This window comes from Entelurus aequoreus, linkage group LG03, assembly GCF_033978785.1.
Source record: "Entelurus aequoreus isolate RoL-2023_Sb linkage group LG03, RoL_Eaeq_v1.1, whole genome shotgun sequence".
Taxonomy (NCBI): Eukaryota; Metazoa; Chordata; class Actinopteri; order Syngnathiformes; family Syngnathidae; genus Entelurus; species Entelurus aequoreus.
Genome location: NC_084733.1, coordinates 85,200,510 through 85,221,293, shown reverse-complemented (window position 1 = coordinate 85,221,293; position 20,784 = coordinate 85,200,510). Strand labels below are relative to the sequence as shown.

General features: G+C 38.7%; 1 protein-coding gene across 1 annotated transcript in view; it reads left to right on the top strand.

Annotated features, from left to right (window-relative positions):
• The window catches only part of elk3 (ETS transcription factor ELK3), a 50,997-nt gene extending 30,653 nt beyond the window's left edge, over positions 1-20,344 (top strand). Inside the window, exons 3-5 of the mRNA XM_062043051.1 lie at positions 2,684-3,517; positions 13,823-13,945; positions 19,779-20,344. Of these exons, the coding sequence (XP_061899035.1) occupies positions 2,684-3,517; positions 13,823-13,945; positions 19,779-19,880 (1,059 nt within the window). The 3' untranslated portion in view covers positions 19,881-20,344. The remainder of the gene's footprint in view (positions 1-2,683; positions 3,518-13,822; positions 13,946-19,778) is intronic.
• Positions 20,345-20,784: the final 440 nt, after the last annotated feature.

Genomic DNA, 20,784 nt, shown 5'->3' with positions numbered 1-20,784 from the left:
GTTTGTTTCTCTGAAAAATTACATTTATTTTTTCTTAACACTCAGGGAAGTGATAAAGGTGGGGTCTAGGGCCGCCCCTGGCTAAATTGGGCGCCTTAGCAAAGTTCTATCCATTACATTACAAAAAATGTTCACACTGTTTTTGTGCATTTTTTTTTTAATATTTCTAAATTAAACTTGAATATATTTTGATGCATGTTTTGTACTCATACACATTTAATGGGAACAAAATAACTACAAAGAAAAAATGTTTTGCGCAAAATAACATATTTAAAGAACAGTATGTGCGGAGAAATGTGCAATTATTTTTTTTTATCGGTGACCGAGCAGAAAAGGGCTAGGAAAAAAACTTTTGCGGTCCAATTTCATATAAAACGCCACGTCATTCGTTAATTTAGATCTTACTTGCGTTCCTTCATGCAAAACCTGCTCAGTGGCCTAGTGGTTAGAGTGTCCGCCCTGAGATGGGTAGGTTGTGAGTTCAAACCCCCGGCCGAGTCATACCAAAGACTATAAAAATGGGAGCCATTACCTCCCTGCTTGGCACTCAGCATCAAGGGTTGGAATTGGGGGTTACATCACCAAAAATGATTCCCGGGTGCGGCCACCGCTGCTGCTCACTGCTCCCCTCACCTCCCAGGGGGGTGAGCAAGGGTGATGGGTCAAATGCAGAGAATAATTTCGCCACACCTAGTGTGTGTGTGACAATCATTGGTACTTTAACTTAACTTTAACTTGAATCACTATTTAATCATCTATGGATTGTATTTATCTCTTATGGTCCTTTTACCATTACTTGTACTCAACCTACAGTAATCTCAGGACGTGTTCACGGCCTCACAGACGGGTTGCAATTGATAAAAGTCTTATTAAAAAGGCACATCTACGGAGCCCCTAAAGGGACATGGAAGGGGGAAAAAAATTATATAATTTTTTTTTTTTTTGCGCACGAGAAACTTTTTATAAAGTTATTAAAAATAAAAATGTTATAAATGTATTTATTTATTAATTTATTTTTTAGACATGTATCTCTCGAAACTTTTTATAAAGTTATTAAAAATAAAAATGTTATGCATTTTTTTATTTTTTTTTTAGACATGTATCTCGTGCGCACGAGAAACATGTCTAAAAAAAATAAAAGTAAAAAATTATAAACTTTTTTATTTTTAATAACTTTATAAAAAGTTTCTCGTGCGCTCGAGAAACTTTTTATAAAGTTATAAAAAATAAAAATGTTATATATGTATTTATTTATTAATTTATTTTTTAGACATGTATCTCTCGAAAGTTTTTATAAAGTTATTAAAAATAAAAATTTTATAATTTTTTTTTTTTTTTTAGACATGTATCTCGTGCGCACGAGAAACATGTCTAAAAAAAATAAAAGTAAAAAATTATAAACTTTATTTTTAATAACTTTATAAAAAGTTTCTCGTGCGCACGAGAAACTTTTTATAAAGTTATTAAAAATAAAAATGTTATAAATGTATTTATTTATTAATTTATTTTTTAGACATGTATCTCTCGAAACTTTTTATAAAGTTATTAAAAATAAAAATTTTATAAAAAAAAATATTTTTTTTTAGACATGTATCTCGTGCGCACTAGAAACGTGTCTAAAAAAAATAAAAGTAAAAAATTATAAACTTTTTTATAACTTTATAAAAAGTTTCTCGTGCGCACGAGAAACTTTTTATAAAGTTATTAAAAATAAAAATGTTATAAATGTATTTATTTATTAATTTATTTTTTAGACATGTATCTCTCGAAACTTTTTATAAAGTTATTAAAAATAAAAATGTTATAAAAAATTTTTTTTTAGACATGTATCTCGTGCGCACGAGAAACATGTCTAAAAAAATAAAAGTAAAAAATTATAAACTTTTTTATTTTTTATAACTTTATAAAAAGTTATAAAAAATAAAACTAAAAATTGTATTATTATTTTTTTTTTAGACATGTATCTTGTGCGCACGAGAAACATGTCTAAAAAAAAAAGTAAAAAATTATAATTTTTTTTATTTTTTACAACTTTATAAAAGGTGCGCACGAGATAGTTTCTCGTGCGCACGAGATACATGTCTAAAAAAAAAAAAAAAAAATTATAACATTTTTTTCCCCCCCATGTCACTTTAGGGGCTCCGTACATTTCCGCCAGTGGGGTGTTAAAAAAGTAAACCCCTCTAAAAAGGGAGCAACAAAGCGGCTGAGGAGCCACAAGTTGTCGACCTCTCATTTAGATTCTCACTGAGCAGGAAATGGGGGTTAAATCACCAAAAATGATTCCCGGGCGCGGCCACCGCTGCTGCTCACTGCTCCCCTCACCTCCCAGGGGGTGAACAAGGGTGATGGGTCAAATGCAGAGGACAAATTTCACCACACCTAGTGTGTGTGTGACAATCATTGGTACTTTACTTTAACTTTAACAAAACGGGGCCCTATGCACGGCACGTAATGTGCGTATAAGGAGGGGCGGCCCCGGTTGGTTTACGGCAACATGAAACATGAAAGCAGCGGGTGCTGCTGTGGGCCCCTCCCTCATCGAAAAGCACTCACAGGCTAGTTTGTCACGTTTAAAAAAGAAACAACTTAACATTTATTTGTAGTTTTACCTACTTGTCTCCCCCAAATTTCAAAAGTTGTGTAAATAAAGTGAGTAAAAGTGATGTCTTCTACCTGACAGAACATCATCAAGAAGGTGATCGGCCAGAAGTTTGTCTACAAGTTTGTCTCCTTCCCCGAGATCCTGAAGATGGACCCCCAGATGGTGGAGATGGGCCTGGCTTCCGGAAGGTTCCGCCTGCAGGAAGGAGAGGCCCCCGAGCTGGACGTGGAGGAGGAAGAGGAGGAGGAAGACGGGGAGGAGGTGCAGAGGAGGACGCTGGCGGCGTTGGGGATGCAGCAGAACCGGAACGACTACCTCCGCTCGGGGCTGTACTCGTCCTTCAGCATCGCCTCCCTCCACAACCAGCCCGAGCTGCTGCGGGCGCTGCGGGGCGAGCGCCACGAGGAGCCGCGCTCCGTGATCCGATTCGGCGCCAACGACGGGAGCTCGCCCACCGACGCCTACATCTCCGCCGCCAGAGCGCCCATGCGGCCTCCTCGCTCCCCCGCCTCCCCGAACAAGCAGGCGGTCCAAAGATGGAGCTCCGCCGTCCATCATGCTGTCGACGACGAGGAGGAAGAGGCGTCGGAGGAGGAGGAGGAGGAGGAGGACTCTGAGCAGGGTGCCCAGCCCCTTAACCTCTCCTCCGGGCACCGGGAGCGTGCCCGCCATGCTCCTGAAAAGAGGAGCAGCACCAGTGGCGGCGGTGGAGGAGGAGGGAGAAGCAGCAGCTCCTCCTCTTCTAGTTGTAGTAACCACGGAGACGGACTCCCGCCTAAAAACAAAAAACCCAAAGCTCTGGAGATCTCCGCCCCGTCCTTGTTATTGGCGGGGAGCGACATCGGCTCCATCGCCCTCAACAGTCCGGCGCTGCCGTCTGGATCGCTCACTCCCGCCTTCTTCACCGCACAGGTGAGCGGACACTCACAATTGAGCGGGTACTTTCTGAGACAGACATTAGAGATAACACTAATTATGTCTAAATGCGTTATATTAGACCACGGGTGTCCAACCTTTTTGAAAGCAAGAGCTACTTCTTGGGTACTGATTAATGCGAAAGGCTACCAGTTTGATGCACACTTAAATAAATTGCCAGAAATAGCCAATTTGCTCAATTTACCTTTAACTCTATGTTATTATTAATAATTAATGATATTTACACTTAATTGAACGGTTTAAAAGAGGAGAAAAAACGAAAAAAATGACAATTAAATTTTGAAACATAGTTTATCTTCAATTTCGACTCTTTAAAATTCAAAATTCAACCGAAAAAAAGAAGAGAAAAACTAGCTAATTCAGGTCTTTTGGAAAAAATTAAAAAAAGAATTTATGGAACATCATTAGTAATTTTTCCTGATTAAGATTAATTTTAGAATTTGGATGACATGTTTTAAATAGGTTAAAATCCAATCTGCACTTTGTTAGAATATATAACAAATTGGACCAAGCTGTATTTCTAACAAAGACAAATCATTATTTCTTCTAGATTTTCCAGAACAAAAATTTTAAAAGACATTCAAAAGACTTTGAAATAAGATTTAAATTTGATTCTACAGATTTTCTAGATTTGCCAGAATATTTTTTTGGAATTTTAATCATTATAAGTTTGAAGAAATATTTCACAAATATTCTTCGTCGAAAAAACAGAAGCTAAAATGAAGAATTAAATTAAAATGTATTTATTATTCTTTACAATAAAAAAAAAAATGTACTTGAACATTGATTTAAATTGTCAGGAAAGAAGAGGAAGGAATTTAAAAGGTAAAAAGGTATATGTGTTTAAAAATCCTAAAATCATTTTTAAGGTTGTATTTTTTCCCTGAAATTGTCTTTCTGAAAGTTATAAGAAGCAAAGTAAAAAAAATAATGAATTTATTTAAACAAGTGAAGACCAAGTCTTTAAAATATTTTCTTGGATTTTCAAATTCTATTTGAGTTTTGTCTCTCTTAGAATTAAAAATGTCGGGCAAAGCGAGACCAGCTTGCTAGTAAATAAATAAAATTTAAAAAATAGAGGCAGCTCACTGGTAAGTGCTGCTATTTGAGCTATTTTTAGAACAGGCCAGCGGGCTACTCATCTGGTCCTTACGGGCTACCAAGTTGGTGACCCCTGGATTAGACTGACCATACGTCCTCTTTTCCCCGGACATGTCCTCTTTTGCGGAGCTGTCAGGGCGGAGTTTCTTAAAATGCCTCAAATGTCCGGCATTTTGAGTTAGGGTTGCGTGTATTGTCAATGTACGTTCAGGGTTAAGAAGGGGTTAAAAACAAAACAAATTGTGCGCGCAGCAGCATTGGTGAGGGAGGGGCAGAGACAGAGAGAGAGAGAGAGAGAGAGTTATGATAAACGCGCATGCATCGCCAGGCTCTGCTTTTTATCCATAGATTTATCAGATTTTTTTTTATTATTATCTATAGCAGGAGTGTCAAAAGTAAGGCTGCAGCTAACGATTATTTTTCTATCGATTAATCTATCGATTATTTTATCGATTAATCTATAGATTATTTTTCCTTTTACCGATAATTTTTTTATTTAAAATGAAGATGAAAAAATAAATGTAGGCCAGTTTTTTCAAAAGGCATGGCTTTTATTTACGAAAAAAAAAAGTATGGCCACTCAGTCAACATTGACAACAACATGACTAAATATTCTGTAACAATGTAAACATTTAAAACTTTTAACAATTAACAAAATTAAAAGTAGCTTATTTGCTTTTTAATGTGCAAATATAAAAGTCAACATCCAGTGCAAATCTTAATATTCTGCAATAGTATAAGCATTTCAAAAGTAAAAGTATTGCTTATTTTGCTTTAAAATGTGCAAAAATAAAGATAAACATCCGATACAAAAAAGTGCAAAACGAAATATTCTGTAACAACAGTGTAAACATTTCAACAAAAGTAAAAGTATTGCTTATTTTGTTTTAAAATGTGCAAAAATAAAGATAAACATCCAGCACAAAAAAGTGCCAATCTAAATATTCTGGAGCACTGCAAACATTAAGTATTGCTTTTAAAATGTGCAAAATAAACATCCAGTCCAACACAGTACACAATAACCAATTCTACTCATTCCAGTGAGTGTCTAACAGTTGTAATGAAGAAAGGTTAGCATGTCTACATGCTCTGGGGTGAGGCTGCTTCTTTTCTTGTTTACAATATTCCCAGCAGCTGAAAATAGGCGCTCAGAAGGGGTCGATGTGGCTGGAACTGAGAGGTAAGACCGATGATGATAGTATGATTAAATTGAAAGTTAACTGTTCGTTTGTACATAGTATATGTAACTGTTAATGTTCTAAAAGGTATTTGCACAACTAATTAACGTTAGCGTTAAAGAGGAGCGCGTCTTTGTAAACACTGAACAGGCACGCCAAACGCGCCTCTCAGAGCGAAACGGTGCTTTAGTTTATGAATTCACAACGCAGATACAAATGACACATTCATGTTTTTGTGTAACGATGACAACGTATGCTCACGCGGAGGATTGACTAGTTGATGGTTGATGGCAAGACGGGTGTTTTCTTTTCTAATGTTCGTTCATAGCCGTCGTGCTGCTATGATAGGCCATTTCCGATCGACACAGCGTGCATACAACAACATTATTAGGCCGTTTATTGAAATACTCCCACACTTTTGACGACTTTTGGCATGTTTTTTTCCCCTCGCTCGCATCGTCTGCTTTGCGGTCCGCCATGACGGTAGTGTGACGTGAATATGCGACGCGTCGACGCACAAAAACGGCGTTGACGTATTTACGTAACCGATGACGTTGACGCGTCGTTTCAGCCTTAGTCAAAAGTGTGCCCATTTGCGGCCCACAGCTAATGTTTTAAAAGCCCACGGCACATTCTAAAAATACTATTAAAATGAACAAAAACATAACAAAAGTGAAATAAAAAAGCTTAAAGGTGAAATGTAATTTAGAAAAAGTTGCAATGTTGACTAATAAAACAAAGCTGCTGTTTTCTTTCTTTCAAACTGTCATTGCTCAAAACATAATATTGAATCAAAATCAATGTTATTATGAATTATTGACCTATCCAAGGTTCCCATTACTTCACATCAAATATTCCACTTTGAAAAATATTTTTGGTGGAAGATTTTGCATATTTTGTGTGTTTGCCATTAAAAACATAAAAAGGGCGGAAAACAAACAAACAAAAAAACAGCATAAAAAAAAATAAAACATTTTGAAATGAGGGATGGATTTAAGCGTTAAATATAAAATGTATGTATGCCCTGGCACACCATTATCATCATTTCATGACCCCAGCAAAACACTTTTTACACTTTTATACTGAAATAAATACATCTACAACTTATTAAATAAAAACTAGGGATGTCCGATAATGGCTTTTTGCCGATATCCAATATTCCGATATTGTCCAACTCTTAATTACCGATACCGATATCAACCGATACCAATATATACAGTCGTGGAATTAACACATTATTATGCCTAATTTGGACAACCAGGTATGGTGAAGATAAGGTCCTTTTAAAAAATTTTTATAAAAGAAAAAAAATAAATTAAAAAAAAAGTTCTTGAATAGAAAAGAAAGTAAAAAAATATTAAAACAGTTACATAGAAACTAGTAATTAATGAAAATGAGTAAAATTAACTGTTAAAGGTTAGTAATATTAGTGGACCAGCAATGTGCTTACGGACTGCATTCCTTGCAGACTGTATTGATATATATTGATATATAATGTAGGAACCAGAATAATAATAACAGAAAGAAACAACCCTTTTGTGTGAATAAGTGTGAATGAGTGTGTTGGCCCTGCAATGAGGTGGCGACTTGTCCAGGGTGTACCCCGCCTTCCGCCCGATTGTAGCTGAGATAGGCTCCAGCGCCCCCCGCGACCCCGAAGGGAATAAGCGGTAGAAATGGATGGATGGATGGAGTGTAAATGGGGAGGGAGGTTTTTTGGGTTGGTGCACTAATTGTAAGTGTATCTTGTGTTTTTTATGTTGATTTAATAAAAAAACTAAACAAAAAAAAACGATACCGATAATTTAAAAAAACGATATCGATAATTTCCGATATTACATTTTAAAGCATTTATGGGCCGATATTATCGGACATCTCTTATAAAAACATAGAAAAAGCTACCAGCAGCGGTAAAGTTTAGATCCATGAAGGGAAGAAGAAAGTGAATGAATGTTTATAACTGAATACATTTACATATGTATACAAATTTGTTATAATTTTTTTTAATGAATTAACGTTTATGACAACCTTTTTCCAAAACACAATATAGAATGTGAGATATAACATAAGTTTATCATTTTTTTTCAAAACGCTTACAAAAAAGTGGACCCCCAAAAATGTACTGTGGGACCCCATTTTTATGACTTGATGGGGTCCCTGGGACCCCATTTTGAAAATTCCTAGCGCCAACACTGCTGTCAACAGAGGAGAAAAAATGCTTTATTTAAATAAATATATTATTTATAAAGCAAGTTCGAGTATCATTGGCAAATGTTCACCTAGTCCCGGCCTTGGCACGCATATATGTGTCCTCTTTTTGGGATGTCACAATATGGTCAGCTTAGTTATATTCCACAGTTTATATTCCATTCCTCATTCTCCTCTGGTATAAAACCGGTGGCCATGATTAGAAGTAATAATAGACAACATTCACCTTCCTCCATTGTTGTTGTTTGGCAGCATGGAGCAGTCCGAATGATGCGTTCAATGCAGCGATTTGAAGTGGGAGAAAAATACAAAATTGTCAAAAAGGAATTTTGTGTAAATATATTCAACATTATTTTGTTTCCTCACCCCCCTCATAGTTAATAGTGGCCATGATTAGAAGTAATAATAGACAACATTCACCTTCCTCCATTGTTGTCGTTTGGCAGCATTGAGCAGTCCGAATGATGCGTTCAATGCAGCGATTTGAAGTGGGAGAAAAATACAAAATTGTCAAAAAGGAATTTTGTGTAAATATATTCAACATTATTTTGTTTCCTCACCCCCCTCATAGTTAATAGTGGCCATGATTAGAAGTAATAATAGACAACATTCACCTTCCTCCATTGTTGTCGTTTGGCAGCATTGAGCAATCCGAATGATGCGTTCAATGCAGCAAGTTTTTTGCGGTAACATTTTAAAAGGGGGGAAAAGGAAAAACGCTCAAAGTTCAGGGAATTTCGGGGAAATATATTCAGTATTTGTCACTCAGGATGTAACAATATTAATGATAAACCGCGGTACGTTAGCGTTTTAAGTTAAACCGTGTTTAACACTTTAATAAACTCACAAACCGATGATACTGCTCATTTAATAGAGAAGCAAGTTAGTTAGCTTAAATGTTAGCATGACTACAAGAGACTTCAGGTCTTTCCCCATTAAAAACCAACATACCTCAATATAAACTTGTATTAATTATTAATATTAATTATTGTCTGCGCAACTAAGTTATTTAATAGTTTACATCGAACTTACAAGGCGGTACGATCGATCAATACTCGAAGGAATAACAGGAAGTGAACTCACGTAAACCGGAAGTGAAGCGCCCAATATCTGCGTTTCATAAAAAAAAAACATAAAACACTACTTTTACCTTTACACATTAAAACGTAAGAAGATAAACATAATTAAACACAAGATGGGAAGTAAATGCAGACAACCCTCATCTTTCTTTATTGTTGTCATTTGACATCACGTCTGTTCCGAATGATGCGTTCAGTGCAGCGATTTGAAGTGGGAGAAAAAATAAATAAAACAATTGCCAAAAAGGAATTTGGTGTAAATATATTCAAAATTATTTTGTTTCCTTACTACCCTCGTCCTCCTCTTAGTTAATAATAGTGGCCATGATTAGAAGTAATAATAGACAACATTCACCTTCCTCCATTGTTGTCGTTTGGCAGCATGGAGCAGTCCGAATGATGCGTTCAATGCAGCAAGTTTTTTGCGGTAACATTTTAAAAGTGGGGGAAAGGAAAAACGCTCAAAGTTCAGGGAATTTCGGGGAAATATATTCAGTATTGGTCACTCGGGATGTAACAATAAACAGTATTAATGATAAACCGCGGTAAGTTAGCATTTTAAGTTAAACCGTGTTTAACACTTTAATAAACTCACAAACCGATGACACTGCTCATTTAATAGAGAAGTAACTAACTAACTTTCAGGTATCTTCCCATTTAGAACCAACATACACCAAATTAAACTTGTATTAATTATTATTATTATTAATTATTGTCTGCAAAACTAAGTTATTTAATCATTTACATCGAGGCGGTGCGATCAACCCTCATCTTTCTTTATTGTTGTCCTTTGACATCATGTCTGTTCCGAGTGATGCGTTCAATGCAGCGATTTGAAGTGGAAGAAAAAGGAAAAAAACGCCAAAAAGTAATTTTGTTTTCTCACTACCCTCATTCTCCTCTTAGTTAATATTAGTGGCAAAGATGGGAAGTAAATGCAGACAACCCTCATCTTTCTTTATTGTTGTCCTTTGTTCATGTCTGTTCTGAATGATGCGTTCAATACAGCGATTTGAAGTGGGAGAAAAATAAAAAAACGTCAAAAAGGAATTTTGTGTATATATATTCAAAATTATTGTTTTCTCACTGCCCTCATTCTCCTCTTATTTAATAATAGTGGCCAAGATGGGAAGTAAATGCAGACAACCCTCATCTTTCTTTATTGTTGTCGTTTGACATCATGTCTGTTCTGAATGATGCGTTCAATGCAGCGATTTGAAGTAGGTGAAAAATTTAAAAAAACGCTAAAAAGTCAAAAAGGAAATTTGTGTAAATATATTCAAAATTATTTTCTCACTGCCCTCATTCTCCTCTTAGTTAATAATAATGGCAAAGGTGAGAAGTAAATGCAGACAACCCTCATCTTTCTTTATTGTTGTCCTTTGACATCATGTCTGTTCTGAATGATGCGTTCAAAGCAGCGATTTAAAGTGGGAGAAAAAGAAAAAAACGTCAAAAAGGAATTTTGTGTAAATATACACAAAATTATTTCGTTTTCTCACTGCCCTCATTCTCCTCTTAGTTATTATTAGTGGTCAAGATGGGAAGTAAATGCAGACAACCCTCATCTTTCTTTATTGTTGTTGTTGTTTGACATCATGTCTGTTCCGAATGATGCGTTCAATGCAGCGATTTGAAGTGGGAGAAAAAGAAAAAAAACGTCAAAAAGTAATTTTGTTTTCTCACTGCCCTCATTCTCCTCTTAGTTAATAATAGTGGCCAAGATGGGAAGTAAATGCAGACAACCCTCATCTTTCTTTATTGTTGTCCTTTGACATCATGTCTGTTCTGAATGATGCGTTCAATGCAGCGATTTGAAGTGGGAGAAAAATTAAAAAAAACGCAAAAAAGTCAAAAAGGAAATTTGTGTAAATATATTCAAAATTATTTTCTCACTGCCCTCATTCTCCTCTTATTTAATAATAATGGCAAAGGTGAGAAGTAAATGCAGACAACCCTCATCTTTCTTTATTGTTGTCCTTTGACATGTCTGTTCCGAATGATGCGTTCAATGCAGCGATTTGAAGTGGGAGAAAAAGGAAAAAACGCCAAAAAGTAATTCTGCGTAAATATATTCAAAATTATTATGTTTTCTCACTGCCCTCATTCTCGTCTTAGTTAATAATAATGGTCAAGATGGGAAGTAAATGCAGACAACCCTCATCTTTCTTTATTGTTGTCCTTTGACATCATGTCTGTTCTGAATGATGCGTTCAATGCAGCGATTCGAAGTGGGAGAAAAAGAAAAAAATGTCAAAAAGGAATTTTGTGTAATTATATTCAAAACTATTTTTGTTTTTTCACTGCCCTCATTCTCCTCTTAGTTAATAATAGTGGTCAAGATGGGAAGTAAATGCAGACAACCCTCATCTTTCTTTATTGTTGTCCTTTGACATCATGTCTGTTCCGAATGATGCGTTCAATGCAGCAATTTGAAGTGGGAGAAAAAGAAAAAAAAAACGCCGAAATGGAATTTTGTGTAAATTTATCCAAAATTATTGTGTTTTCTCACTGCCCTCATTCTCCTCTTAGTTAATACTAGTGGCCAAGATGGGAAGTAAATGCAGACAACTCTCATATTTCTTTATTGTTGTCCTTTGACATCATGTCTGTTCCGAGTGATGCGTTCAACGCAGCGGTTTGAAGTGGGAGAAAAATTTAAAAAACGCTAAAAAGTCAAAAAGGAAATTTGTGTAAATATATTCAAAATTATTTTCTCACTGCCCTCATTCTCCTCTTAGTTAATAATAATGGCAAAGGTGAGAAGTAAATGCAGACAACCTCATCTTTCTTTATTGTTGTCCTTTGACATCATGTCTGTTCTGAATGATGCGTTCAATGCAACGATTTGAAGTGGGAGAAAAAGATAAAAACGCCAAAAAGTCAAAAGGGAATTTTGTGTAAATATATTCCAAATTATTTTGTTTTCTCACTGCCCTCATTCTCCTCTTAGTTAATAATAGTGGCCAAGATGGGAAGTAAACGCAGACAACCCTCATCTTTCTTTATTGTTGTCCTTTGACATCATGTCTGTTCCGAATGATGCGTTCAATGCAGCAATTTGAAGTGGGAGAAAAAAAAAAAGTAATTTTGTGTAAATATATTCAAAATTATTATGTTTTCTCACTGCCCTCATTCTCCTCTTAGTTAATAATAGTGGCCAAGATGGGAAGTAAATGCAGACAACCCTCATCTTTCTTTATTGTTGTCCTTTGACATCATGTCTGTTCCGAATGATGCGTTCAATGCAGCGATTTAAAGTGGGACAAAAAGGAAAAAAAACGTCAAAACGTAATTTTGTGTATATATATTCAAAATTATGCTTTTTTCACTGCCCTCATTCTCCTTAGTTAATACTAGTGACAATGATGGGAAGTAAACGCAGACAACCCTCATATTTCTTTATTGTTGTCCTTTGACATCATGTCTGTTCTGAATGATGCGTTCAATGCAGCGATTTGAAGTGGGGGGAAAAAGAAAAAAAACGCCCAAAAGTAATTTTGTGTAAATATTTACAAAATTATTTTGTTTTGTCACTGCCCTCATTCTCCTCTTAGTTAATAATAGTGGCCAAGATGGGAAGTAAATGCAGACAACCCTCATCTTTCTTTATTGTTGTCGTTTGACATCATGTCTGTTCCGAATGATGCGTTCAATGCAGCGATTTAAAGTGGGAGTAAAAGAAAAAAAGTCAAAAGGAATTTTGTGTAAATATTTTCAAAATCAGCCACTTTTCAATTATACATTTTTAGTAATTTTTTTTTTCCATTTAATGTTTAAGCCAAACATGCAATAACATGAATAAACTACAAACACGGTCTTGTATCCTGCAGATGAATTCACTCCCCAACATGTCTGGCTCCGCCCTTTTAGATAACCCCGCCCCCCAAATTGCCCAGTATGGCGTTACATGTGGCGCTTCTGCTTTTTATGCAAATTATTAGTTGTTTTAGTGGCGTACAAAATGCAAATTTCTAAAAACTTGTACCCAAAAAAAAAAAAAAAAAAAAAAAAAAAGCAGCTGTCGGTATGATGCAATGCTTACAACCGCACTAATAAACATGTTGTTGAAGGATGGACCTTTTTTTTTTTTTTTTTTTTTTTGCTAAATACGCGGTGGCACCTCGTGATGCCTTTGTGGACCTCAACAACATTTCAGCACCGTTAATGACTCGTCAAATATTTGTCAACCCATATCTGGTGGGGGGTAAAAAGAATAAATAAAAGCACGACGACGAGACGGGGGTATGAAAACAAAACGTTAACGCGCACATTGCACAGAAAATGTCTGGCGGGAAGAGGCCCTTAAGTGATGCCACATGCTGCAATAATCCCATTAATAATGGGAGCAACACTGGCTGGCTTCTCTTGAGGTGACACGGGGGGGGGGGGGGGGGGGGGGGGGGGGGCGTTGGGAAGGGAGACCCGGAGAGAAAGAGAAATTGATTTCATATGTTACCCCCCCCCCCCCCCCCTCTTCCTCACCACCCCATCAACAACAACCCCTCTCGACGTCACCCCTGTATTCCAGAGGAGAAACCGCAGACTTCCTTCCTGCGCCGCCAGTTTGTTTTTCCAAACGCCAAAAAAAAAAAAGAAAAAAAAAAGCAGGTCCATTTTGCATTTCAGCATGTTTCGCATTACCCAAAAAGCCCTCGGAGCTCCTCTACGCACACTTTTTGACGCCTCCTCCTCCTTTTTTTTGTTTGTTGCAGACTCCCTCCGGTCTGCTGCTGGCCCACAGTCCACTCTTGTCTGGCATCCACTTCTGGAGCAGCCTCAGCCCCGTGGCCCCGCCCAGTCCGGCCCGGCTGCAGGGCCACGGGTCCTTGTTCCAGGTGAGACCCACGCACGCACGCACGCACGCACGCACGCACGCACGCACGCACGCAACAATCCACGCACGCACGCACGCACGCACGCACGCAACCACCCACGCACGCACGCACGCACGCACGCAACCACCCACGCACGCACGCACGCACGCACGCATGCACGCACGCAACCATCCACGCACGCACGCACGCACGCACGCAACCACCCACGCACGCACGCACGCACGCACGCACGCACGCACGCAACCATCCACGCACGCACGCACGCACGCACGCACGCAACCACCCACGCACGCACGCAACCACCCACGCACGCACGCACGCACGCACGCAACGACCCACGCACGCACGCACGCAACCAACCACGCACGCACGCACGCACGCACGCACGCAACCACCCACGCACGCACGCACGCACGCACGCACCCACGCACGCAACCACCCACGCACGCACGCACGCACCCACCAAACGCACCCACGCACGCACGCACGCACGCACCCACCCACGCACGCACGCACGCACGCAACCACGCATGCACGCACGCACGCACGCACGCACTTGGTAGGAAGGGGAGCAAACACAAAAAAATAGGCCACAGAAGAAGGGGAAAAAAAAGAAAAACAAACAGGCGTTGTTGACTCGTATTTTGAAAAGCCATAGCAGGAAGTGAGTTGGGCGTCTGCCGGAGGTGGGCGGGCCCCGATGATAGAACCAACAGAGGAACCTCTAAGGTTGAAAATCCTCCATTTTGTTTGGCTCGAGAAACAATTCTTCCTTTGAAATATCATCGATCTGTGCCAGGGTCAAGTTAAGTGCCATTTAAAAACGCTCATAAGTGTCTAAAAATAGCTTCTCGTGTACAAAACCCCAAGCCGGCGAAGTTGTCACATTGTGTAAATGGTAAATAAAAACAGAATACAATGATTTGCAAATCCTTTTCAACTTATATTCAATTGAATAGACTGCAAAGACAAGATATTTAATGTTCCCTTTTTTTTTTTTGGCAAATAATCATTAACTTAGAATTTAATGGCAGCAACACATTGCAAAAAAGGGGCATTTTCACCACTGTGTTACATGGCCTTTCCTTTTAACAACACTTATTTGGGAACTGAGGAGACACATTTTTGAAGCTTTTCAAGTGGAATTCTTTCCCATTCTTGCTTGATGTACAGCTTAAGTCGTTCAACAGTCCGGGGGTCTCCATTGTGCTATTTTAGGCTTCATAATGTGCCACACATTTTCAATGGGAGACAGGTGTGGACTACAGGCAGGCCAGTCTAGTACCCGCACTCTTTTACTATGAAGCCACGTTGATGTAACACGTGGCTTGGCATCGTCTTGCTGAAATAAGCAGGGGCGTCCATGATAACGTTGCTTGGATGGCAACGTATGTTGCTCCCAAACCTGTATGTACCTTTCAGCATTAATGGTGCCTTCACAGATGTGTAAGTTACCCATGCCTTGGGCACTAATACACCCCCATACCATCACACATGCTGGCTTTTACACTTTGCACCTAGAACAATCCAGATTGTTCTTTTCCTCTTTGTTCCGGAGGACACGACATCCACAGTTTCCAAAAACAATTTGAAATGTGGACTCGTCAGACCACAGAACACTTTTCCACGTTGCATCAGTCCATCTTAGATGAGCTCGGGGCCCAGCGAAGCCGGCGGCGTTTCTGGGTGTTGTTGATAAATGGCTTTGGCTTTGCTTAGTAGAGTTTTTAACTTGCACTTACAGATTTAGTGACAAACTGTAGTTACTGACAGTGGTTTTCTGAAGTGTCCCTGAGCCCATGTGGTGATATCCTTTACACACTGATGATGTTTTATACCCAATCATGGCACCCACCTGTTCCCAATTAGCCTGTTCACCTGTGGGATGTTCCAAATAAGTGCTTGACGAGCATTCCTCAACTTTCTCAGTCTTTTTTGCCACTTGTGCCAGCTTTTTTGAAACATGTTGCAGGCATCACATTCCAAATGAGCTAATATTTGCAAAAAATAACAACGTTTTCCAGTTAGAACGTTAAATATCTTGTCTTTGCAGTCTATTCAATTGAATATAAGTTGAAAAGGATTTGCAAATTATTGTATTCGGTTTTTATTTACCATTTACACAACGTGACAACTTCACTGGTTTTGGGGTTCGTACTTAGGTCACATGTCCTTTTCTATGGCTATCATCACACATTTCCTTGACCCTGGTTCCATACTTCTGTGACATCGAGTCTGGCTGATCACCAAAACATTTTAATAAAGTTTTAGTCTTTTTTTAATTTGATCAGCAAAAAAAAAAAAAAAACATCTCAGCACAAGTTGCGTCGTTTTGAGGCTGACTTTTTTGACTCAAAACGAACATTTTATGAATTCATCAACGTTTTAGCTGTTACTTGTAACCTTGGTCTCAAAAATGACAGGATATCCACAAAAATTGAAGAACATATTTACCCCCACACGTTAAAAACATCTGTGAACGGTCAAGAACGACCTATAGTGCTAATTGTTGTTGGGACCATGAGAGGTTGTCATCACACTTCAACATCTCTAATAAAAATAAAGTACATTTCTTACAAGTATCATTATCACTGCAGGACGAGGAATAGCTAAACATGCTTCACTACACACCGTAGCTCACCGGCATCACAATGTAAACAAACGCCATTGGTGGATCTACACCTGACATCCACTGTAATGATACCAAGTACAGGAGCGTATCTAGTCGACACTACTATAACATCGATATTTTTTTAGCATTACAAAATCTATTTTCGTTTTTTCTTAATGTATATTATGTTTATAAACTTAGGAAATATAATAATAATAATAGATGTTATTTGTAAAAAGCACTTTACATTGAGTAAACAACCTCAAAGTACTACAGTGTATTAAAAAAAATAAAAAAGATTTTAAAAAATAAATAAAAATAAAAACTAGAACAGCCAAATAGCTAAAACTAGTATGTATCTAAAAAAAGGCTTTTTTTTAAAAAGAAGGGTTTTTAAGCCTTTTTAAAAAGCATCCACAGTCTGTGGTGCCCTCAGGTGGTCAGGGAGAGCGTTCCACAGACCGGGAGCGGCGGAGCAGAAAGCCCGGTCTCCCAATACGTCCCTGGACACATGAGGACATTGAATATGACCAATGTATGATCCTGTAACGACTTGGTATCGGATCGATACCTAAATGTGTGGTATCATCCAAAACTAATGTAAAGTATCAAAGAATAAGTGATTATTACATTTTAACAGAAGTGTAGATAGAACATGTTGAAAGAGAAAGTAAGCAGATATTAACAGTAAATGAACAAGTAGATTAATTATTAATTTTTTACAGTTTGTCCTTAATAATGTTGACAAAATAATAGGTGTATAAATGACACAATATGTTACTGCATACGTCAGCAGACTAATTAGGAGCCTTTGTTTGTTTACTTACTACTAAAAGACAAGTTGTCTAGTATGTTCACTATTTTATTTAAGGACAAACTTGCAATAATAAACTTTTTTTGTTTTGTTAAAATAAAGCCAATAATGCCATTTTCTGTGGTCCCCTTTATTTACAAGAATATTGTAATACATTTTGGTACCGGTACCAAAATATTGGTATCGGGACAACCCTAGTTAGAACTGGGGTTGTACGGTATACCGGTACTAATAAAGTATCGCGGTACTCATCAATTGAATTCGGTACTATACCACCTTTGAAAAGTACCGGTATTGATTGACAGTAAGCAGATATTAACAGTAAATGAACAAGTAGATTAATAATCCATTTTCTACCACTTGTCCTTAATAATGTAGACAAAATAATAGGTGTATAAATGACACAATATGTTACTGCATACGTCAGCAGACTAATTAGGAGCCTTTGTTTGTTTACTTACTACTAAAAGACAAGTTGTCTAGTACAAACCCCGTTTCCATATGAGTTGGGAAATTGTGTTCGATGTAAATATAAACGGAATACAATGATTTGCAAATCATTTTCAACCCATATTCAGTTGAATATGCTACAAAGACAACATATTTGATGTTGAAACTGGCAATAAATACTGATAAAGTTGAGGAATGCTCATCAAGCACTTATTTGGAACATCCCACAGGTGAACAGGCAAATTGGGAACAGGTGGGTGCCATGATTGGGTATAAAAGTAGATTCCATGAAATGCTCAGTCGTTCACAAACAAGGACGGGGCGAGGGTCACCACTTTGTGAGCAAATGCGTGAGCAAATTGTTTAAGAACAACATTTATCAACCAGCTATTGCAAGGAATTTAGGGATTTCACCATCTACGCTCCGTAATATCATCAAAAGGTTCAGAGAATCTGTAGAAATCACTGCACGTAAGCAGCTAAGCCCGTGACCTTCCATCCCTCAGGCTGTACTGCATCAACACGCGACATCAGTGTGTAAAGGATATCACCACATGGGCTCAGGAACACTTCAGAAACCCACTGTCAGTAACTACAGTTGGTCGCTACATCTGTAAGTGCAAGTTAAAACTCTCCTTATGCAAGGCGAAAACCGTTTATCAACAACACCCAGAAACGCCGTCGGCTTCGCTGGGCCCGAGCTCATCTAAGATGGACTGACGCAAAGTGGAAAAGTGTTCTGCGGTCTGACGAGTCCACATTTCAAATTGTTTTTGGAAACTGTGGACGTTAAAAGAGGAAAAGAACCATCCGGATTGTTGTAGGCGCAAAGTGTAAAAGCCAGCATGTGTGATGGTATGGGGGTGTATTAGTGCCCAAGGCATGGGTAACTTACACATCTGTGAAGGCACCATTAATGCTGAAAGGTACATACAGGTTTTGGAGCAACACATGTTGCCATCCAAGCAACGTTACCATGGACGCCCCTGCTTATTTCAGTGTGTTACGACAGCGTGGCTTCGTAGTAAAAGAGTGCGGGTACTAGACTGGCCTGCCTGTAGTCCACCATTGAAAATGTGTGGCGCATTATGAAGCTTAAAATAGCACAAGGGACTGTTGAACAACTTAAGCTGTACATCAAGCAAGAATGGGAAAGAATTCCACGTCAAAAATGTGTCTCCTCAGTTCCCAAACCTTTACTGGGTGTTGTTAAAAGGAAAGGCCATGTAACACAGTGGTGAACATGCCCTTTCCCAACTACTTTGGCACGTGTTGCAGCCATGAAATTCTAAGTTAATTATTATTATTTGCAAAAAAAAAAATAAAGTTTATGAGTTTGAACATGAAATATGTTGTCTTTGTAGTGCATCCAACTGAATATGGCTTGAAAAGGATTTCCAAATCATTGTATTCCGTTTATATTTACATCCAACACAATTTCCCAACTCATATGGAAACGGGGTTTGTAGATTCTCACCGAACCAGACGACTTTTGGCAGATATTTGCTGACATGAATATTCATCATCGGCAAACTGGGGACGAAAGATGTATTTGTTGTGCGACTAATCAGACTCGGCGGAATGGGGGGGGGGGGGGGGGGGAGGGGGGGTGTCCGGTTTCAGCGCAGCAGAGCGAGAGGAAATCCTGTGAATACTTCCTGTTTGAGCCCGGGGGAGCCGACCAGGCCCGAACAGGGTGAACCGGTTTTTTTTTTGTTTTTTTTTTTTTTTTTTGGAGCGCGGCGGCTCCTCACTCGTCGCGCGCTTTCGCCGGGCCACGCCCCCGGGACCGGATTTCTTGCGACGGGGGACAGAGACGAACAGGAAGAGGCACAATGAAAAGGAATAACAGGAAGCAGCTCGCGGTGACAATGCTCGCGCTTCCTCGCCGGAAAAAGCGGCCTTTTGGCAGAGCTTCCGCCGCTAACTCTGGGCCCACCTTTTGTCTTCCTGTGCAGTTCCCCAGCCTAATCAACGGACACATGCCTGTCCCCCTGCCAAGCCTGGAAGGAACACCCTCCTCCTCCTCGCTCCTGTTGCCCGGCGCCCACAAATCCTGATCCAGGAAGTCTTGGTCCATATCTCACGGCTCCTCCTGGGACACTCGGTGACCTCATTTTGTCTAGTTTTTGCACTTGGGTTGCAGCGGTCGGAAAGCACTCGGTGGAAAGCCATATTTGTGGAGGCCCAGCTCGCTGCTGACCTCCAGCGAGACGCTCATTCATAACCTCTTCTTCTTCTTCTTCTTCTTCACTTTCCTGACCTTTGGTATGTAACATATGCACTATGCTTCTCAGATAGTACCGGCTGTGCCTTATTCTCCTGTCTCCTCGCCTTCCTCCCCCACCTAAATATTTCCAATTCAATGAAAACCCCTTTTTTAGTACTTTCTTTTTTTTGTTTTTATTTTATACTGGACGTGGTATACAGTATGTATTCTGTACAATTTTGTATTGTGATGAATGTCATTCATTTTCAATAAAAGCATTGAATGCATTTTTAACGAGGGAATCAGTCTTTTTTTTTTAAATCTCTCTAAAACAGGGGTGGGCAATTCATTTTTGAGCAACCCGAGCACTGCTGGAGGGCCACACCGACAATATTGCAATTAAATTTTGCTCAAATGATTTTTGATATACCGTAAGATAAATAATAATAATAACTAGAGCGCAATTTTGAGTTTTGGGGTTCGGTTTTTTTTTTTAGATCGCAATTTCCACCAGTCCCGATGTGTGTGAAAAGTTTGGTGAGTTTTGAAGCATGTTAAGGGGGGCAAATTACAGCTCAAAGAGGCAAAAATGAGTGTTTTTAGTCATTTTTTGTGTTGAAGGGGAAATTGCCAACTTCCTGTTGGTTTTTGCCCGAGGATGTAAAATTATGAAATGTAGGTCTAAGTCAGACCTACATAGAGGTTTTTGTTTCATGTCTCTACGACCTTCCTAGTGGGAGTTAGAGGCAGTTTAC